Source organism: Zootoca vivipara, chromosome 6 (assembly GCF_965207765.1).
Source record: "Zootoca vivipara chromosome 6, rZooViv2.hap1.1, whole genome shotgun sequence".
NCBI lineage: Eukaryota > Metazoa > Chordata > Lepidosauria > Squamata > Lacertidae > Zootoca > Zootoca vivipara.
Window position 1 is genome coordinate 83,286,827 of NC_142589.1, and position 18,121 is coordinate 83,304,947.

An 18,121-nucleotide genomic window follows, 5' to 3' on the forward strand; every position below is an offset into this window, starting at 1 on the left:
GGAAGGCAGCCCTATTTTGATGTTTTATCGTGTTTTTAATATTCTATTGGGAGCCGCTCAGAGAGCCTGGGGGAACCCAGCCAGATGGGCAGGGTATAAATAATAATATTTTATTTTATTGCCAGCACAAGCCTCTCTGGCCTCTGTCATATTACTCTGCCCAAAGGAGGGGGCTGTCATTGGATGAGAACTCTAGCCTGCCCCCGCCCCACACCCACCAAAAGCCCCACATTCAAGTGGGGCTTTACAATGAAGCTGGTGCAAGGGAACATTTCCTGCTTGGAACAGAAAAGGCCTGGTCTCTAGACACACAGCTTAGAAGCAGTGGCTCTCTCTGTGTGTGGTTTTTAGTAAGCAGAGGGAGCAACTATCTCCCCCTCTCCTCTTGGAAACCACCCCCAAAACAGCAGCATGGAGGGGAGAACAAAGAGGATCCTAATGCTTTCCTCCTGGGGGGCACACAGAGAACCATCTTGTGATGAATTAACCCCCTCCTGCCTAAGGCTTGAACAAGCAGGAAGCAGCTGCTCTGCAAGTCAACCAGCTGGCCTGTTGCACCACTGGGGGGGGAGCCCTTAAAGATACAGGCACCCCAACCCCCCAATGCACAAAACACTGTAGCATGCAGGGCTGTACCTGCCCCACTGCACTGAGTGAGCCCGTTTTCTGCTGCCCAGAGCGCAGGACCCTTAGCAAAGGATTCACATAACAAGGAAAGCTATTGTCTCGAAACATGAGGAAGAAGAGCTTTCTGATGGTAAGAGCTGCTGGACAGAAACAGGTGAGCTTGGAAGGCGGTGGGCTCTCCTTCTTGGAGGGTTTTTTTTTTTTTTTTGTCTCTTTCAGCTCTACAATGCTATGTCAGAGCATCCTATTGTTACAGGAATTCTAAGGCCTCATATATATAAAATAAATGTTCATAAATGTACCAGGCAAACACATGCATAAGTATATAAACTACGTGTCCGAAATTGTACAGGAGAGCAATCCTGAATCCATTTTGACTTTCCCAAATGGATCTCAAATGTTTCTCTGCAAGGAGGAAGGAAATGGGAAAACCTCCCCATTGTCTCTTTGCTCACAAATCTTGTCTTAAGGGTGTGTATGAATAGGGTGAGCCTGTGAACTGGATTCAGGAATTGAGTATTTACCATCACGGAAGAATGGCCAGCATGCCCAAGTAAAAGCAATCAGTGACCATTATCAGGTATCCTGGGCTGGCATACAGGTTTTCTGCTGTAGACTGCCCCTTCAGTGCTGTATGTATGATGTTTTGGGGGAGTGGCCTTGAGCTACAGACATTTTCAAATGTCTATATAAGGCCAGGCTTGCACACCATTGATCTGGGTTCCTCCTGCCTCCTGCTGTCTTGCATGTGGTTGTGAGCACCCTGTTGCAACAGTTTAATAAAGATCATGCTTACTAGCTGCTTTGTTTCTCAATATTCTCTGGTTGGCCTCTGTAATTTCTCCTACCGATAGAAAACCTACAGAAGGACTCTATACGGGCTCTTGGATACCCCATAAGGGGAAAAGGAGCAGTTTTTTCTTATTATAACACTGTCTCTAAGCTCAGGACCTCTGGCCAGGCGGGCAGGGGATGTGTGTGCCCTCTGCCCACCAAGCTCCGGCCTCCGGCGACCCACCTCCCCGTCTCTTGGCCACTTCTGTGCTTCTGCGCCCGGAAAAGCCCCGGGCGCCCCCCCCCGACGGGGCGGACGCAGCCCCGCCCACCGAGGATGATGCATCGGGCTGGGTCCCGAGGCCCGTCCCCCGCGCTCGACGGACGCTCTGGGGCGGCTTCCGAGCAAGCGCGCCGCGTCCCTCCTCTCCGGGCGGTGCCTCGCCCCGCCTGCCTTCGGGAAAGCGTCCCGCCGTCGTCCACCGGAGCAAGTGCGCACCTGGCACGATGGACTTCGACCTGGCGGCAGGTGAGTCGGGGTGGGCTGCCTCTCAAGACGGCTGGATTCTCTCTTTTTTTTTTTTGCGGGGGGCGGGGTGTCCCCAAGGCCAGGACGCCTGGGTCCCCTCGAGGTGAGGCCCCGTGTGTGACCCTGGGGCGGCTCTTTCCCTCTCTCCTCTGCCTGCAGCGCTGGGGCCCGATCCCCCGAAGCCCGATGCCGTCGCGGAGATGAAGCCGGGCCCGCGCAGCGGCGATGCGCCTGCGGCTGCCCAGCCGTCTGGGACGCCTCCCGCGGTCGAGGGCGCCGGAAAGAGCCTCGCGGTGAGTTGGGGGGTCCCTCCCCTCCAATTCCCCGCTTGAGCAACTGGCGGAGACCCCCCCCAGCAACGGGACCCCCCCTCTCACTCCCGCTTCCCCCTTGCAGGAAGGCGGGCCCCGATCTGCATCCGACTCCAGTAGCAGCAGCAGCAGCAGCTCCTCCAGCGACAGCGACCAGGAGCGCAAGGCAAGAGGCGGTGGCGGGAGGTTGGCAGAGGGACACCCCCGTCTAGGAGAAAGAGGCCTGACCCCCTCCTCTCGCAGACCTTTGTCGCCTCCCCCCCCCCACCTTCCTGAGAGGGGCGCGTCCATGGAAGCCTAGAAATGCTCCAGCCCTGGGTCTCCCATCATGTCCCCCGTGAGGAGGGGGGCGGGATGGGCTAGGTGGCCTTTGGACTCTTGACTTCCAACCCTTTCCGGTCCAGGTTAAGATGTGCCTCTTTGCCCAGGTTTTGAGAGTTTGTGAGGGTCATGCATACTGCCATTTCTGTGTGCTTTTGGGTGTGGAGATGCTTGGCTGCTAAACTTCCTGGTGATACTGGCGTCATTCTGTCTTAGGTGACAAGCAATAGCTCCCTCCATGTCAGGACTCTGGGCAACGCTTGGGTGCAGGCAGCAAGCCAACAGCTCCCCCCCCCCAAAGCTGGGTGCTTTGACCCCTTCCCAAGGCTCACATGGGGCAAGATTCCTGCACTGCAAAGGGTTTGCCGCCAGGGCCCCTTCCAACTCTACCTTTCTAGGGCTCCATTCTTTGGGCAATGTGAAAACCTCCTGCATGGATGCCAACTGGCCTTTGAGAGTCAGTGAAAGCAGAGTGTCCACAGGCTCTCTTATCTTCTGTTTTGTTGTTGTTTAGTCGTGTCCAACTCTTCGTGACCCAATGGACCAGAGCATGCCAGGCCCTCCTGTCCCAATTTCCTGACTAGCCCTATCCATTCCCTCCCCCCACCCCTGCTGCACCGGGCTTCCCTCAACACACCCGCCCCTGGATTGAGGGCTGGCTCCTGGTCAAACTTCCTTTGCCTGCTGGGGCCTCTCCTGCTGCAGCTGGTAGGAAATGTTAAGATATTCTGCTTCCCCCCACGTCTGCAGGGACCTGGCACTGGCCGCCAGAAGAAGTTGAAGAAGCCCAAGAAAGAAAAGAAGGCCCACAAGGAGAAGAAGAAGGAGAGAAGCCACTGAGCCCTGCACACACCGGGGCTCTTTGCTGCAGACTTGCCTAAGCCCCACCGGAGCCCAGCTATGGAGCAGCCCCTTCCTTTGGCTCAGGACTAATGAAAGGGGTTGCTTTCAGATTGTCAAGCATGTTATGTTCCCTGGTGATGGTTCAGCAGGGGAAGGGCTTTGCATTTTGAAGGTTGGAGCATCAGGGGGCTGGAAGGCAGGCCTTGCATTGTATGCAGACATGCTTTGCTTTCTTCTGCTGGCAGCAAGAGCACCAACTTGGGTTGGGATGGCTTTCAAAGATCGGACCAATTCACAGAAGAGGAGCGGCACCTGAGAACAGGATTCTGGACTTAGATGGACCCCCTTTGGTCTGATCCAGCAGGCTCTGCTTATGTTCTCATGGAGGGTTTTTTCCTGCTTTTTGCACTATTGGGACAAATAAAGGGAGCTGCCTTTTCTGTCACACTGGAATGTCTATGGAAGAAAATGGAAGGTGAAACTTCAGCAGAGTAAAATAATTAAATCCTTTTGGTGGCAAGGAGTTGTGAGGGTGTGTTAGTTTGCAGACCTGGAACGCATCCATCCGGGCCCCAGGAGAGGTGTGAGACTGTGAAGGGGGGTGGCTGAGCTGAAGGGGGCAACAGGTGGGCAAATGCCACGGGCAAAGGAGGATGTTGCTTTGAACAGATTCAGCCTCGCCTTCTCTCCATGTGAGAAGAACCACAATTCAGCCCCAGGCCCCACAGGTGGAACAGGGACCGTGGCAGAGGGTGAGGAGTTAGTTACAAGGAAGAGGGTGGGAAGGGCTGCCATTCTTCTGTGAGGGCCAAGCCCTTGTGTTGCCCGCCCCCCATGCCCCCAACCCCTCCTCCCTGGTTTGCACCCAGTGAGCAGTGGCACAGTGTTGCAGGCTGATTGAGCGACCCAAGCTGCATGCTCTGCTGAGAGGATCCACCACAGCCTGCAAGAGCCTTCTTGCTCCAGAAAGAAAGCCCCACTTTCTGCCTCCCCCCACCCTCACCACGCAGCAGAGAGCGACCCCCAGCACAGGATTCATTCTTTATTGGCCTGTTGTTGTGTGTACAGCACCAAAGGCTGCGAAGTTGAACAGAGAAGCAAGCAGCTTGTGGGCTGGGGGGGGGCAGGCGGGTGTTGGGTGGCTGCTCCATGAAACCCCCTCTGGCAGCCTCCCCCCCCTCCCTAGTAATACTGAGTCGCTCGCAAGCAGCAAAACCTGGCGCACGGGCGGAGAATACCATGCGCTCTCCGGTGGTGTGCAGTGATCGCAAAGGCTCCGGCCTGCATGCAAAGGGGGTGGGGGGTGGGAAAAGGATGCTGCCCCCAGACAGAGGGAGCTGAGTGGAAGTCTGCCTGGGACCCCTGCTGGAGCCCCCTCCCCATCTACAAACAGGCTCCTGCTGCCCACCCAGCCCTGACAACATCCACACACCCCGAGGTCGCTGAAGCCAGAGCCACGGTGGCTCCAGGCCAGGTCTATGTCCAGCCTGCTGCACAGACCCCCCACAGGGAGTAGGGACCCCCACCCTTGCCCCCTCAGCAGACCCGTCCGTCAGTAGATGAGGTGAAAGGTGAGCCAGTACATGATGAGCGGCTGAAGGCCGGCCACAGCCATGGTCAGGTACATGCGCAGCTGGTTCTTGGCTCCCCGCACCAGCACCCCCTCCGCCGCTGCTTCCGACAGTATCTTCAGGCGCAGGGTCCTGATCTGGAAAAGCCAGAGGAAAAGGCAAATCAGGGCCAAAGTGCAGGGAGGGACACGGAGGCCCTGCCTTCCTGGGGATTTTCCAAGCAGGATGGACGGTTCTTGCAACAGGGGCTGTTTTATTTAAAGGCCATCTGCATACTGCTTTTACACCTTGGAGGGTAGCTGTGTTGGTCTGAGTCGAAGCAAAATAAAAAATTCCTTCAGTAGCACCTTAAAGACCAACTAAGTTTTTATTTTGGTATGAGCTTTCGTGTGCATGCACACTTCTTCAGATACTTCAGTATCTGATTCTTCAGTATCTAATTCTTCAGTATCTGAAGAAGTGTGCATGCACACGAAAGCTCATATTAAAATACAGTAAAAACTTAGTTGGTCTTTAAGGTGCTACTGAAGGATTTTTTTTATTTTACCTTGGAGGGGTTTGCAGCAATAAAGCCATGCAATAAAACCCACCAAAAAAGTTACAAACAGGCAGCAATTAACTATTCTGGAAGGATGTATTCTTAGTCGCTGGCATACAACTGGCGGAACAGAAAAAGTTTCAGCGGGTTTTTTAAAGCTGGCACAGAAGGTGCCTATTGAATCTCCAGTGGCAGAGCGTTCCACAGGACTAGGCGCTAAAGGCCCAGTTGCTTGTTGTTATCAAGTGAGTATCTCCAACTTGGGGAATGGCCAATGACATTCCTGCAGGTGGTCTCAGTGACTGAGCTGGGACAGACGGCTTCAGGGCCTTTCTAGATCAACACAAGGACCTTGAACCCGGCTCCGAAAGAACAAATTCACGGAGAAGAGGGCGACTGATGGCTACCGGCTACGACGGCTCTGCTCTCCCTCCACAGCAATGCTTCAGAAGTCCAGTTGCTGGAAACGGCAGGAAGGGAGAGGGCGTGGCTCCTTCCTAACTGAGGGTTTCCCTTTGGGGAATCTGGTTGGCTACCGTGAGAAGAGGATGCTGGACCAGACAGGCCTTTGGCCGGATCCAGCAGGGCTCTTCTTGCATTAAGTAGCCAGGGAAACCATTCAACAGGAGTCATGCATTCTCAACCAGAGGCCCCTGTCACATTTTGCACCAGCTGGAGCTTTCAGACTGAGCCCAAGGGCAGTCCTACATAGAGCACTTTGCAGTAATCTAGCCTCAAGGTTACCAATGCATAGACTACAGGGTCAGGCTGTCTTTGTCCAGGAAGGGCCATAGTCAGGGGCAGACTCTGGCCTTTCAAATTTCAGCGGTGCCCTGTGCGAGGCCAACATTCAGCACCTGCCCCCCACCTCTTGCCTTCCGCTCTGCGCTTGTGCTACGCCATAGTTGTGGCACTCCCTCAGCTCTGCTCCCAGTGTGGCAGAACCAGCCTCCCTGCCCTAAATCCATTCACAAAGCTGGTAAAAGGCTGCTGCTACTAGAGGCCAACGCAGAGCCTGAAATGAGGCCTGCTCCTGCTGTGTAAAATGCTAAACAAGTGCAGAAGAATTTGGGGAACGACCCACCGCCACACACTTCCTGGAAGTTCTTACCATGAAGACAAAGATTGTGACGCAGCACCAGCTCAGCAGCAGGTAATAACCCGTCTTCCCAAAGAGCAGCCCAGCCAGGAGGCCGACGATCATCCTGTCACAGGAGGGGAGATGTGTCAGGCCCAGAGCCCAGCTCTTCCCCAGCCCATAATAATAATAATAATAATAATAATAATAATAATAATAATAATAAGTAAATTACTTATACCCCACCCATCTGGCCGGGCCTCCCCAGCCACTCTGGGCGGCTTCCAACAGGATATTAAAAACAATAAAACTTCAAACATTAAAAGGAGCTCAGCCACCGCACCCCCCGCCTGGAGCAGGCTGCCCTCGCCTCCTGGTTACTCACCCAACATACTTGTACCCTGAGAAGGCCACCAGGTCAATGGTGGACAGGTCCGTGTTGACAGTGACCAAGTACAGGCTGAGGAGAATGGCTATCACCTCGACAATGAGCCAAGCCAGGGCTGAGCTCGCCTGCAAGCCCAGCAGGTCAGGGGAGAATCTGCAAGGGGTGGGTGAGGGAGAGTGTTGAGGAGGGGGCTCCCTGGCCACCCAAACTGCCCAGGCCTCCAGGGCTACAGGAAGGCGCTCACAGCCCCAGACCATCTCATGCCTCTTCCCTGATTCCAACTAAACTTAATATTATTGACAGTAAGAGCGGGTGCACAGTGGAACGGACTCCCTCAGAAGGCGGCAGGCTCTCCTTCCTTAGAAGTTTTTAAGCATAGGTTGGGTGGCCCCCCTGTCAGGGACTCTGTGATTCCTGCAGTGCAGGGGGTTGGACTAGATAGAGGACTATTCTAAGATTGCTGTTGCGAGACCCCCTTATCCCCTCGCATAGCTACGGGGTCCCCAGAGTTCCTTAGAACTCTCAGCATCCTTCACAAGCTACACATCCTGGGATTTTTTGCAGGATGCCATGCCTGTTTGGGCTGAACTGGCAAGGAAATGAGGATGGGGTCCTGGGCAGCTCAGCAGCGTTTTGGGGAGCTGCCTTGCCCTGCCTTCCCTAGGAATGCCAGCAGAAATGTGATCCCTAAAACATCTCACCTGTTCTGGGTCCCCAGCGCCAGACCCGCCACCAGGATGTAGGTGATGAACGCCATGACTGCGGAGGGAAAGGGCTCCTTAGCCATGGGAGAGACTGGGCTCAGCCCTGCCAAAGCAAGGCCTCCACCATTTCTCTCCCCAGGGGCTTCTCCCCCCAAGCCACCTCAGGGCTGGTGCCACCCCAGGGACCCACAGAGACCTGCCGTACCTGGAATGTAGAGGTCAGGAGCATTGACGTCAAAGCGGGGGGCCACAGGGGTGTCCTGCTGGTACTGCACCTGCCAATCCTGCCAAAGACAGCCAAGAACCCCCACAGGCTACCAACGGGCTCCCTGCTGCCAAGAGACCAGGGTGGCCAAAGGGGTCGGGGTGGCACAGGGGAAGGCGCCCTGGCCTGAGCCTCAAAGCCATAGCAGGGGGCCCCTTTGAGCAGGCCAATCCTCCGCAGTTCCCGGCGGCCCCCCATTCTGCCTTAGCCGGGGCCCTTTGCAGCTCACCTGGTGCAGGAAAGGGAAGAGGAGCAGCCCCAGCTTCCTGCCCACATAGACAGTGTCCACAGCAAAGTAGTACTTCAGCTTGGTCACGGGGACAAAGCGGTCAATCTGGGAGGGTAGGAGAAGTGGCAGAAACAGAGCATGAGCAGAGAGCAAAGTGTCTCAAGGGGATTTCCTTTGTTGCATATCACTGCCTCTCTCTGCCCCGCCTACCTCGCAGGGTTGTGGCGAGGATTTAAGCAAGGAGGCCAGGAGAACCACGGCTGCCACCCTGCACTCCTCGGAATAAATGCCATGCAATCAATAATATGGATGCAATGAGTTGGGATTCCTGCATGGCAGAGGGCTGGACTAGATGGCCCCCGGGGGTCCCTTCCAACTGTATGATTCTTGGGTTTTAAGAAAAGGGGCCAAGCTGGTTTCCTGCCACTTCAGAGGGGGAGGACCTGAATCAGTTATGGTCTGGGATTAATAATGGGAGCAGGGATTTAGGTTAGACACAGCCCCCAGCTTCTGAAGGTAATGGGGCCCTGGATATGTCCAGCTGTCCTTTGTCAACAACAAATGGTTGCTGTTTTTTGTGTTGGATATATGCTATATGGTAATTTATGGACCTAATAGGTATCTCAAGCCATTTGCACATCACAAATAGGAGCCTACACAACATGAAACACTGTTGCTGTATGCAGGTTTTATGTTATTTGTTTTTTATCTTATATTTTGGAAATGTACATCCAGGTTTTTTCCTTTAATTTTTTTGGGGGGGTCCCAATAGAGTAGAGTAGGGCCCTAAGCTATAGCTTATGGGAGGGTTTTAAGGAGAGCTCAGGGGGCTGGACTTGAGGACCCCTGGGGGTCCCTTCCAACTGTATGATTCATGGGTTCTAGGACCAAGCTTGTTTCCTGCCGCTCCAGGGCGGAGGGGACGATCTCAACCGGTTATGGACTCGGGTTATTAACGCGTGGGTTTTAAGAAGAGCTCCTGGGGATGGACTAGAGGACCCCTGGGGATCCCTCCCCTGACGTCGCGCGTCTGCGCATGCCCCGGAGCTGCACTCACGTTCCTGCCCACGATCTCCTTGCCCTGGCTGGCCAGGCTGCTCCCGTAGGCCGCGGCGAAGCTGGAGACGGGCTCCGAGAGGAAGGCCGAGGAGGCGGAGGCGCTGGTGTCCTCGAAAAGCCGCTGCGGGTCCGTCCTGAGGGCCGGGCTGGAGGCCGAGATGCCGAGCGGGGCGGGCGAGGAGGCCGGCGGGCGGCGCTTCGTGGCTGCCGGGGGGAAAGAGAAACCAAGGCGTCAGGGGGCGACAGGCCGACCTCGCGGGGCTGTTGTGTCGCCCGGGGGAGGGACCCCTCCCCTCTCTCCCACGTGACACCCACGCATACGGCCGGGCGCTGCTCCTCCCGGCGTGGCGCCGGCGCGCTCCATGTCGGGCCGCTTTCAGGGCCGCCGCGAGGGAAGGAGGAAGAAAGCAGGCCGCGCTGCGCAGGCGCACTTGGAGGCCGCCCCGCGGCCAATCAGCGCGCGCCGGCGGCGGCGGCAAGAGCCAATCTCGGGACGCGTGTGGCCGAGCGCGCGCGGGCGCCGTGACGCGAAGGCCGATGCGCCTCTGCGTCGAAACCGCTGTAGGGAGGGAGGAGGGCGCGTCGTTGCCAAGGGGACGAGAGAAATAGCGAGCGGCTCACGTGACTGGGGGAAAACAGCCGTTTACTTGAGGGGGAAGCGCATGCGCCGCGAAAAAGGGCGCGGAAAGAGAGGCTGGTAATCCCAGAAGCCTTTGCGACTTCCATCCCAGAAGCCTTTGCAGCGATTTTGGAGTCCTGAGGGGAGTTGGAGGAAGGAGCTGGATTGGAGGGAGGGAGGCTCTGGTATGGCAGCCAAGGCCCTACGCCCAGGAGCCTCCGGGGCCGGGAAGGGCCTGGCTGGAGCCCGGCAGCAGCGGGAACCATGGCCAGCATAGCTGCCAAGTTTTCCCTTTTCTCGCGAGGAAGCCTATTCAGCATAATGGAAAATCCCTGAAAAAAAGGGATAACTTGGCAGCTATGATGGCCAGGTGCCGGGCGGAGAAGGAAGGCCCAGACCCCTTGGCTCCAGGACAGAGCCGCCAGAGCATCGCTTGCCCAGAAGGCCCCCAGGCCCACATCTACCAAGGAGGAACTCCACGCCAGCCCTAGGCTGAGGTGCTTCAAGGGCACAAAGAACATGGGAATCCCCGGGCGCAGAAGCATAGCCTGGCTGGCTGAAGAGGCTTGTTATAAGGGAAAACTGCTCCTTTACCCCTTATGGGGTATCCAAGAGTCCATATAGAGTCCTTAAGCCGATTCCCTCTCGGTAGGAAAAAATAACAGAGGCCAACCGGAGGATATTGAGAAGCAAAGCAGCTAGTAAGCCTGATCTTTATTGAACTGTTGCTCTTCTTCTTCTTTGCCGATCATTCGTAGCCAAGTAAGATTGTCTTCCATAAACACGATTTTAACAATGGGTCTGTAAGTGACTGGAGGCCAATTCTGGATCCACACGTCCTTTCACAGTGGGGACATTGGTTTCCGGGTGGGAGTTGATCACGGTGTGGATTTGCCAAGCGTGCCTTCCTCTTAGCACGTTTGTCCTTTGCGTCCTGAGATTGAGTTTCTTCAAAGCCCATGACACCTTTGGTAAAGGCTGTTCTCCAACTGGAGCACTCGCAGGGCAGTGTTTCCCAGTTGTCAGTGTCGAACTGTTGCAACAGGTCCTCACTCACCTCACGCAGGAGAAAGGAGGAGGACCCAGAACCATTTTACATTGCTCGCCCTGGAGCTCAAGACCACCCCCCAGATACATGATACATACATCACAAAAGGGGTGGTCTACAAAAGGGGTGGTCTATATGGACTCTTGGATATCCCATAAGGGATAAAGGAGCAGTTTCCCCTTATAACAAGCCTGGCGTGCTATGGTCCATGGGGTCACGAAGAGTCGGACATGACTAAACAACAACAAAAACAGAAATCCAAGTGTGTTGTTTATCTCCTGTCTGGCAGGTTACCTGTTAATGGTCACTTGATTGGATTACCTGGGGGAGCCTGGCCAGTCTTTTTGTAATGATGAATACTTACCGTGTTTCTCCTAAAATAAGACGTGCCTCTAAAATAAGCCATGCCACGATCTTCTACAAGCAAAAAATATAAGACATCCCCCGAAAATAAGACGTCTTGGGGGGGGGGGTACCTACCAGACCCAGCAGGAGCCGGCAAACGCAGCAGCGCGCACCGCGCCCCAGCCCAGTGGGAGCCCCAGCACAGCGACGCACCGAGCTCCGGCTGAACGGGCCCCAGGACCCGGCAGCGGGCGGGCGGTGCGCGAAGCCGCAGGAGCCGGCAGCAGACCCAGCTGCGCCGCGCTGCACCGCGTCAAGCCCAGGGCCCCAGCAGTGGGCTCAGCGGGCGGCGCGCGAAGCCGCAGGAGCCGGCAGCAGCCGCACCGCACCGCACCGCACCGCACCGCGTCAAGCCCAGGGACCCAGCAGTGGGCTCAGCGGGCGGCGCGCGAAGCCGCAGCAGCCGGCAGGTGTCGGCAGCAGCCCCAGTCGCACCGCGCCGCACCGCGTCAAGCCCAGGGACCCAGCAGTGGGCTCAGCGGGTGGCGCAAGAAAGCCCCGTACCATACCGGTACTTACCGGTAACAATGCTGTACCATGCTTAATAAAAAATAAGACATCCCCTGAAAATAAGCCGCGATGTGTTTTTTTGTAGGAAAAATAAATATAAGACGTGTCTTATTTTAGGAGAAACACGGTAGTTCCTGAGCCAGGTCACAGGCTCACCCTGTTCATAGGCAGACATACCCTTAACAAAAAGACAATGGGGAGGCTTTTCCATTTTCCTTCGACATTGCAGAGAAATATTTGAGGTCAATTTGCGAGGGACAAAATTGTTTCAGGACTTTTTCTGTACTGTTTTCAGTCATTGGTTTATATATTTATGTGCATGTTTGCATTGTACATTTATGAACATTTCTAAGAGCTTAAAATTCTTATAACATTATCCTTTATGGGGTAGTCCTTAAGTCGATTCCCTGTCGGTAGTTTAACAGTTTAATAAAGATCAAGCTTCGCTAGCTGCTTTGCTTCTCAATATTCTCTGGTTGGCCTCTGTTATTTTCTCCTACTGATAGGGAACCCAATAAAGGACTCTATACGGGGCTCTTGGAATCACCATAAGGGAAAAGGAACAGTTTTTTTCTTATAGCAGTTAATTTATGTAAAGGTTTTTTGGGAGGTTGCCCCTCCAGCAGACATTATACACACACACCCCGACTACCAAAATCAACACAATCGCTCCTCCAAATGTCTCCACAAAACACTTAATCACACAGTTTTTTCCTATCTATTGATAGGGCCTCTGCTGCACATTACCAAATGCAACAATTCACTGATAAATGTATCTATCGTATGTACTGGCTCAATGGTCATAGAAAGTCATATAAAATCGCTCCAGTATCAGATTTGCACCATTCCAACTTGGTTCTGTTCAGGAAAGGAATGGCTACCAAGGGGAGAGCCTGGGACATGGGCAGGGGAAGCCATAACCCCCCAAACCTGAGACCATGTACTCAGCAGCCTCCTTGCCTGGGTGATAATCGCTGGCATCCTGGCCCCTGAGTGCCAGATAGGTAGCCATTCCAGAAACAATAGTAAACCCAACCTCAGTTTGTTACCGGTAGGATCTTGGTCAAGACAAAGGAGTGTGATTAACTTGATCAGGAGAACAGGAACATGTACATACTGTACTCACCTTTTCTTTCACTTAATGGGTATGAGGTAGAGGTCAAGGGAGGGATGGGGGAAAACCTGATACAGTACTCAGGTTTCTGCCAGGAGACCCCTCCCAGATTATGACATAGCTGTGATGTATATATGATGTATGTATGATGCTTCACTAAGGGTGTTATGGGTAAAAGGGGGAACTTCTGGAAAAGGGAGCCATCCTTTGTTTGGGGCTTCTTTCTTTCTGCTTCTTCCATTCGGTAGTTGGAAGTCTTGTTGCAACAGTTCCTTGAATAAAGACCAGGCCTACAGGCTGCTGTTTTGCTCCAATATTCTTGGCTGATATCTTTCTTTGGCAAATCCAAGTGAGCCAGGAATTTTCCTTTAACAATACCATCGACCATGGTATCCTTCTGGAGCGGCTGTCTGAATTAGGGGTGGGTGGCACTGCTTTGTGGTGGCTCCTGTCCTATTTGGATGGACGTTTCCAAGGAAGATGTTTCAGTCCTGTGGAGCCTTCAACATGGGTTTCCTCAGGGTTTGATTTTATCCCGTCTACACGAACCCACTGTGTGGGGTCATCCGGAGTTTGCTGTCAGCAATTTGCTGACAACACACAGCTCTACTTCTCCCTTACACCTGCAGGTGAGGCAGTGGAAATGCTGGACCAGTGTCTTGCCTCAGTAATGGACTGGATGAGAGACAACAAACTGAAACTCAATCCAGATAAGATGGAGGCAGTTAGTTATACATAGGGCTGCTTCTGAAGGTGGTTCAGAAACTTCAGCTGGTGCAGAATTTGGTGGCCAGGTTGCTCACTGGGGCAAGATGGTTTGAAGATATTTCACCATTCTTGGCCCAACTTCTCTGGCTGCCAATTAGTCTCCAGGCCCAATTCAAAGTGCTTGTTTTGGCCTATAAAGCCTTAAGTGGCTCAGGACCTCAAGGGCTGCTTCTCCCCATAGGGATTGACCCAGATCCTCCAGTTATCTCTGTGTTCTTGTTTATATTATGTATTTTGTTTTATTATATATTTATGGTTTTTATGTTGTGACCTGCCCTGAGATCTACAGATGAAGTCTGGTATACAAATGAAATGTAAAGGTAAAGGGACCCCTAACCATTAGGTCCAGTTGCGGACGACTCTGGGGTTGCAGTGCTCTTCTCGCTTTATTGGCCGAGGGAGCCGACATACAGCTTCCGGGTCATGTGGCCAGCATGACTAAGCTGCTTCCGGCGAACCAGAACAGTGCACGGAAATTCCCTTTACCTTCCTGCTGTAGTGGTCCCTATTTATCTATTTGCACTTTCTTTCCAACTGCTAGATTGGCAGGAGCAGGGACCGAGCAACGGGAGCACACCCCGTCATGGGGATTCGAACCGCTGACCTTCTGATCAAAACTCATTTATTTCCAGATGAGAGTAGATGTGAGGACGGACCCCTCTCAGAAAGTGTTGGGCCTGGTTGTTATTATTATTTATTGAATTTATATACTGCCCTATACCCGGGGTCTATATATTTATATACTGCCCTATACCCTGCCTGACCAGGGCAAGTGTGATGCTTTTAAGCCAAAGTGCATGACTTGGTCAGAAATCCGGACTTAACTGCTCCCTGAGCCGCCACCCAGCAGCCTTTGGCCGCCCTTGAGTTCTGCCTGGCTTTGCTGAGCCCTCCCCACCAAGCCTTTCCCCGAGAGCAAGGCTTCTGGAACAAGCCGCTCACCTCTTCCCCACTTCTTGTTGTTTACCCAGAAGCTGTTTCCTACCAGGAAAGACGGATGAGAAACCCACATGCTCCGAGAGGCATGAAGAGGTGGGGATTTGGGAACAGCAGGCAGTTCTCTATGCCAAGCAAGGGACACTGGTGACATCCCATCATCACAGGTGAAATCCAGTTCACGTGCAGGAGGGGAGAGAGGAGGAGATGGATACCAGGTCCTTCCAGGTGGGGCATGGAGTGTGTCTCATTTGTCGCTCTCCAGGCCTGAGCGACATGCCCTACTGCTCCTACTGCTCTCAGCTATGGGTGCCTCCTTCTCAGTCCACCACCAGAATGGAGTGCAAGCCTTTTGCCAGCTCCAGCTGGTACACCTGCGGCACTCTTCCCAAGGGAGAGGTTGGCCTCAGCTACAACCGTTCAGGTTCTCATACACTCCAGACTTGACTACTGTGACGCGCTCAACTTGGGGCTACCCCTGAAAAGTGTTCAGGAGCTTCAACTGGTGCAAAACGTTGGCTGAAACCGGCCCATTCAGCGCTTTTAAGAGCTGCACTGGCTGCCGATCCAGGTCCATGGTCTGTTTCAGGACCACCTGACCCTGTATGTCTCCCCACCACCACCTCCCCTGGGCATTCTGCAACGTGCCCTGATGATTAGATGGGTGCAGTGGCATAGCACCCCCTGCTTTCTTAAAGACATCCCTGTTGTTGAGCTTTTTTAAGGGAAGCTGCCAAAACTCCATAGCTGGCTTTTTGAGGAATGGGTGGTAGTTTTGCACCAGTTGAAGCTCCGTGCTGCCCTACAACTCCCCTGCCACCCAGATGCCCACCACAATGCCCAGCAGACAGCATACTGCCTTACAGCTCCCCCCCCCCCAACCCTGCCTAGTTACACTACTGGATGGGCGTTTCCTAAGGACGGGGTGTGGGGAGAGTCTTCTCTGTTCTGGCATCAGCCTTATGCAGTGGAGCTTGGCAGGCAGCCCCCAAACATTTGGGCTTTCAGGTGCCAGGTCCAGCCCAGTTTTTCAGAAAGGTGTGTTAGGGTTGACTGCTGAGGCTTTTGTATGATGATGGTGGTGGTGGTGATGATTTGGGGTTTTGCATTATTTGTTTTTCTTCCCTTGCTGTGTTTTATGAGTTCCTGCTGGGATGTTTTCTATAATCCACCTTGGATATGGCAGAGGTTGTCTGGGGTGTGGAGACTGGATGGAGGGAAGTTTTTCTCCCTCATTCAGAATACATCATTAAGAAGTGCCGAGCACACATTTTAAAAAGAAAAGAAAAATAATATTTCACCCACATTCTCCTTGGCTGCCCTTCCTCAGAAAGCCAAGCAATTCAACCATCTCTGGGAAGCGACTGAAGAGCCGTGTATTTAAGCTGAATACAGTCATACCTTGGTTTAAGTACACTTCGGTTTGAGTACTTTCAGTTTAAGTACTCCGCGGACCTGTCTGGAACAAATTAATCCACTTTCCATTACTTTCAATGGGAAAGTTCGCTTCAGGTTAAGTACGCTTCAGGTTAAGTACAGACTTCCAGAAGCAATTGTGTACTTAAACCAAGGTACCACTGTATTGTAGCACCTTCAAAGACAAGTAACTGATTATGGTATGAGCTTTCATGGACCGGAACATGCCATAAAACAGGGGTTAGCAAACTTTTTCAGCAGGGGGCCGGTCCACTGTCCCTCAGACCTTGTGGGGGGCCGGACTATATTTTTTAAAAATATATGAACAAATTCCTATGCCCCGCAAATAACCCAGAGATGCATTTTAAAGGAAAGGACACATTCTACTCAAGTAAAAACACCAGGCAGGGCCCACAAATAACCCAGAGATGCATTTTAAATAAAAGAACACATTCTACTCATGTAAAAACACGCTGATTCCCGGACCATCCGCAGGCCAGATTGAGAAGGTGATTGGGCCTTAGTTTGGGGACCGCTGCCATAAAAGATTGATTAGCGATGAAAGCGTCACAAGACTCATTTTTGCCGTGACAGATGTAAAACAACTCCCTTTTTGAAAGGTTAAGATGTTAAGCGGGTCTTTCACAACAGTGTTCATTTATAAGATTTTTATTCTACCATCTTCCACTGAACTGTACATGGTTCTCCCCTTCTTCTACCTCTGCACAACAGCCCTGTGAGGTGGGTTGGGCAGAAAGATGGTGACACTCTCAAGGTCACCTAACCCAGTGAGCTTCCCGGATGAGTGGCAATTTGAACCCAGGCCTCTTAGGAGGAACATTTTACCCCTACACCTCCCTGACTCTCCGGTGTATTGCAGTATGCCAGAATTGGGGCCTCTTTTAATCTGGCCAGCCTGTTTCTAAACAAGTTGCCTCTTGCTTCTAAGATTATAAACACCATCCAGCAACAGATTCACAGACAGAGTGCAAATGCCCCACAGCCCAGTTTCCTTTATTCTGGACCCAGCCTCTGAGCATGGCAAAAGGCAGAGGGTCCAGACTGGCCCTGATCTGCGTGACTTGCAGGACGGTGCCAGAGCCTGGCTGTGACCCAGTTCAGGGCGCTGAGAAGAACAGGCTGTGCTTGTGTTCCTCCGTCAGCTGCCCCCTGTGCCCCCTTGTTGAGCAGTTAGTCTCCCCCTCAGCTAAGTCCTCTCTGTCAATAGACCATGGACTGTCGGACTCACTTCGACCAGAATGGGCTTTGCGCGCTGGAAACCCTTCTTGCCCTGCTGTCCCAGCAAAAGAGGACCCTGGCCGTGTCTGGCGGCTGAATTATCTGTTCCTGGCCTCTCCTGCGTGGCCAAGGGGCCAGTCACCCCACTCTGCAGGGCCTGCTTATCTCCTGCCTCCGCGGTCCATTGCTGCTACCCCCCCCCCCACCTCCCTGCTCTGTGCTGCAGTTCAAATGGCACTTTTCCTTCTTGTAATGTGGGGCTCCTGAGCTCAGCAATGTTATAAGAAAAATACTGCTCCCTTTCCCTTATGGGGTATTTACGGTAAGAGTCCATATAGAGTCCTTAAGTAGGTTCTCTATCAGTAGGAGAAAATAACAGAGGCCAACCAGAGAATACTGAGAAACAAAGCAGCTAGTAAGCATTATTTTTATTAATCGGTTGTAACAGGGTCCCCCACTCATCCCACGCAGGGAGGGAGGAGAGGAACCTAGAACAATGGTGTGCAAGCCCTTATATAGACATTTGAAAATTGCCTCCCCTGTAGCTCAAGACCACCCCTCAAATACTATACATACAGCACTGAAGGGGCAGTCTACAGCAGAAAACCCGGGCATCCTGGCCATTCTTTTGCAATGGTAAATACTCAGATCTTGAATCCAGGTCACAGGATCACCCAATTCATACACAGACATGCCCTTAAGACAGGATTTGTGAGCAAAGAGACAATGGGGAGGCTTTCCCATTTCCTTCTTCCTTGTAGAGAAACATTTGAGATCCATTTGGGAGAGTCAAAATGGTTTCAGGATTGCTCTACTGTACTATTTCAGA

The 18,121-nt window shown here is 53.1% G+C and overlaps 2 protein-coding genes across 3 annotated transcripts; one reads left to right on the top strand and one right to left on the bottom strand.

The window, feature by feature from the left end:
* The first annotated feature begins 18 nt into the window (after window positions 1–18).
* LOC118086655 (uncharacterized) lies at window positions 19–3,925 on the top strand. The gene is made up of 4 exons (XM_088671263.1): window positions 19–1,930; window positions 2,090–2,223; window positions 2,327–2,407; window positions 3,313–3,925. The coding sequence occupies exons 1-4, from the start codon at window positions 1,600–1,602 to the stop codon at window positions 3,400–3,402; spliced, it is 636 nt and encodes a 211-aa protein (XP_088527389.1). The 5' UTR covers window positions 19–1,599; the 3' UTR covers window positions 3,403–3,925.
* Window positions 3,926–4,434: 509 nt separating this feature from the next.
* Window positions 4,435–9,631, bottom strand: YIF1B (Yip1 interacting factor homolog B, membrane trafficking protein). Of its 2 annotated transcripts, none has more exons than XM_088671261.1 (8): window positions 9,559–9,631; window positions 9,236–9,441; window positions 8,179–8,283; window positions 7,890–7,968; window positions 7,682–7,739; window positions 6,978–7,133; window positions 6,626–6,719; window positions 4,435–5,113 (listed from the first exon to the last, which is right to left on the bottom strand). In XM_088671261.1, exons 1-8 carry the CDS (start codon window positions 9,599–9,601, stop codon window positions 4,958–4,960), a joined length of 897 nt encoding a protein of 298 aa, XP_088527387.1. In that variant the 5' UTR covers window positions 9,602–9,631; the 3' UTR covers window positions 4,435–4,957. The 2 variants fall into 2 exon arrangements, with proteins under 2 accessions (XP_088527387.1, XP_034974438.2); XM_035118547.3 differs by having other exon boundaries at window positions 9,553–9,631.
* Window positions 9,632–18,121: the final 8,490 nt, after the last annotated feature.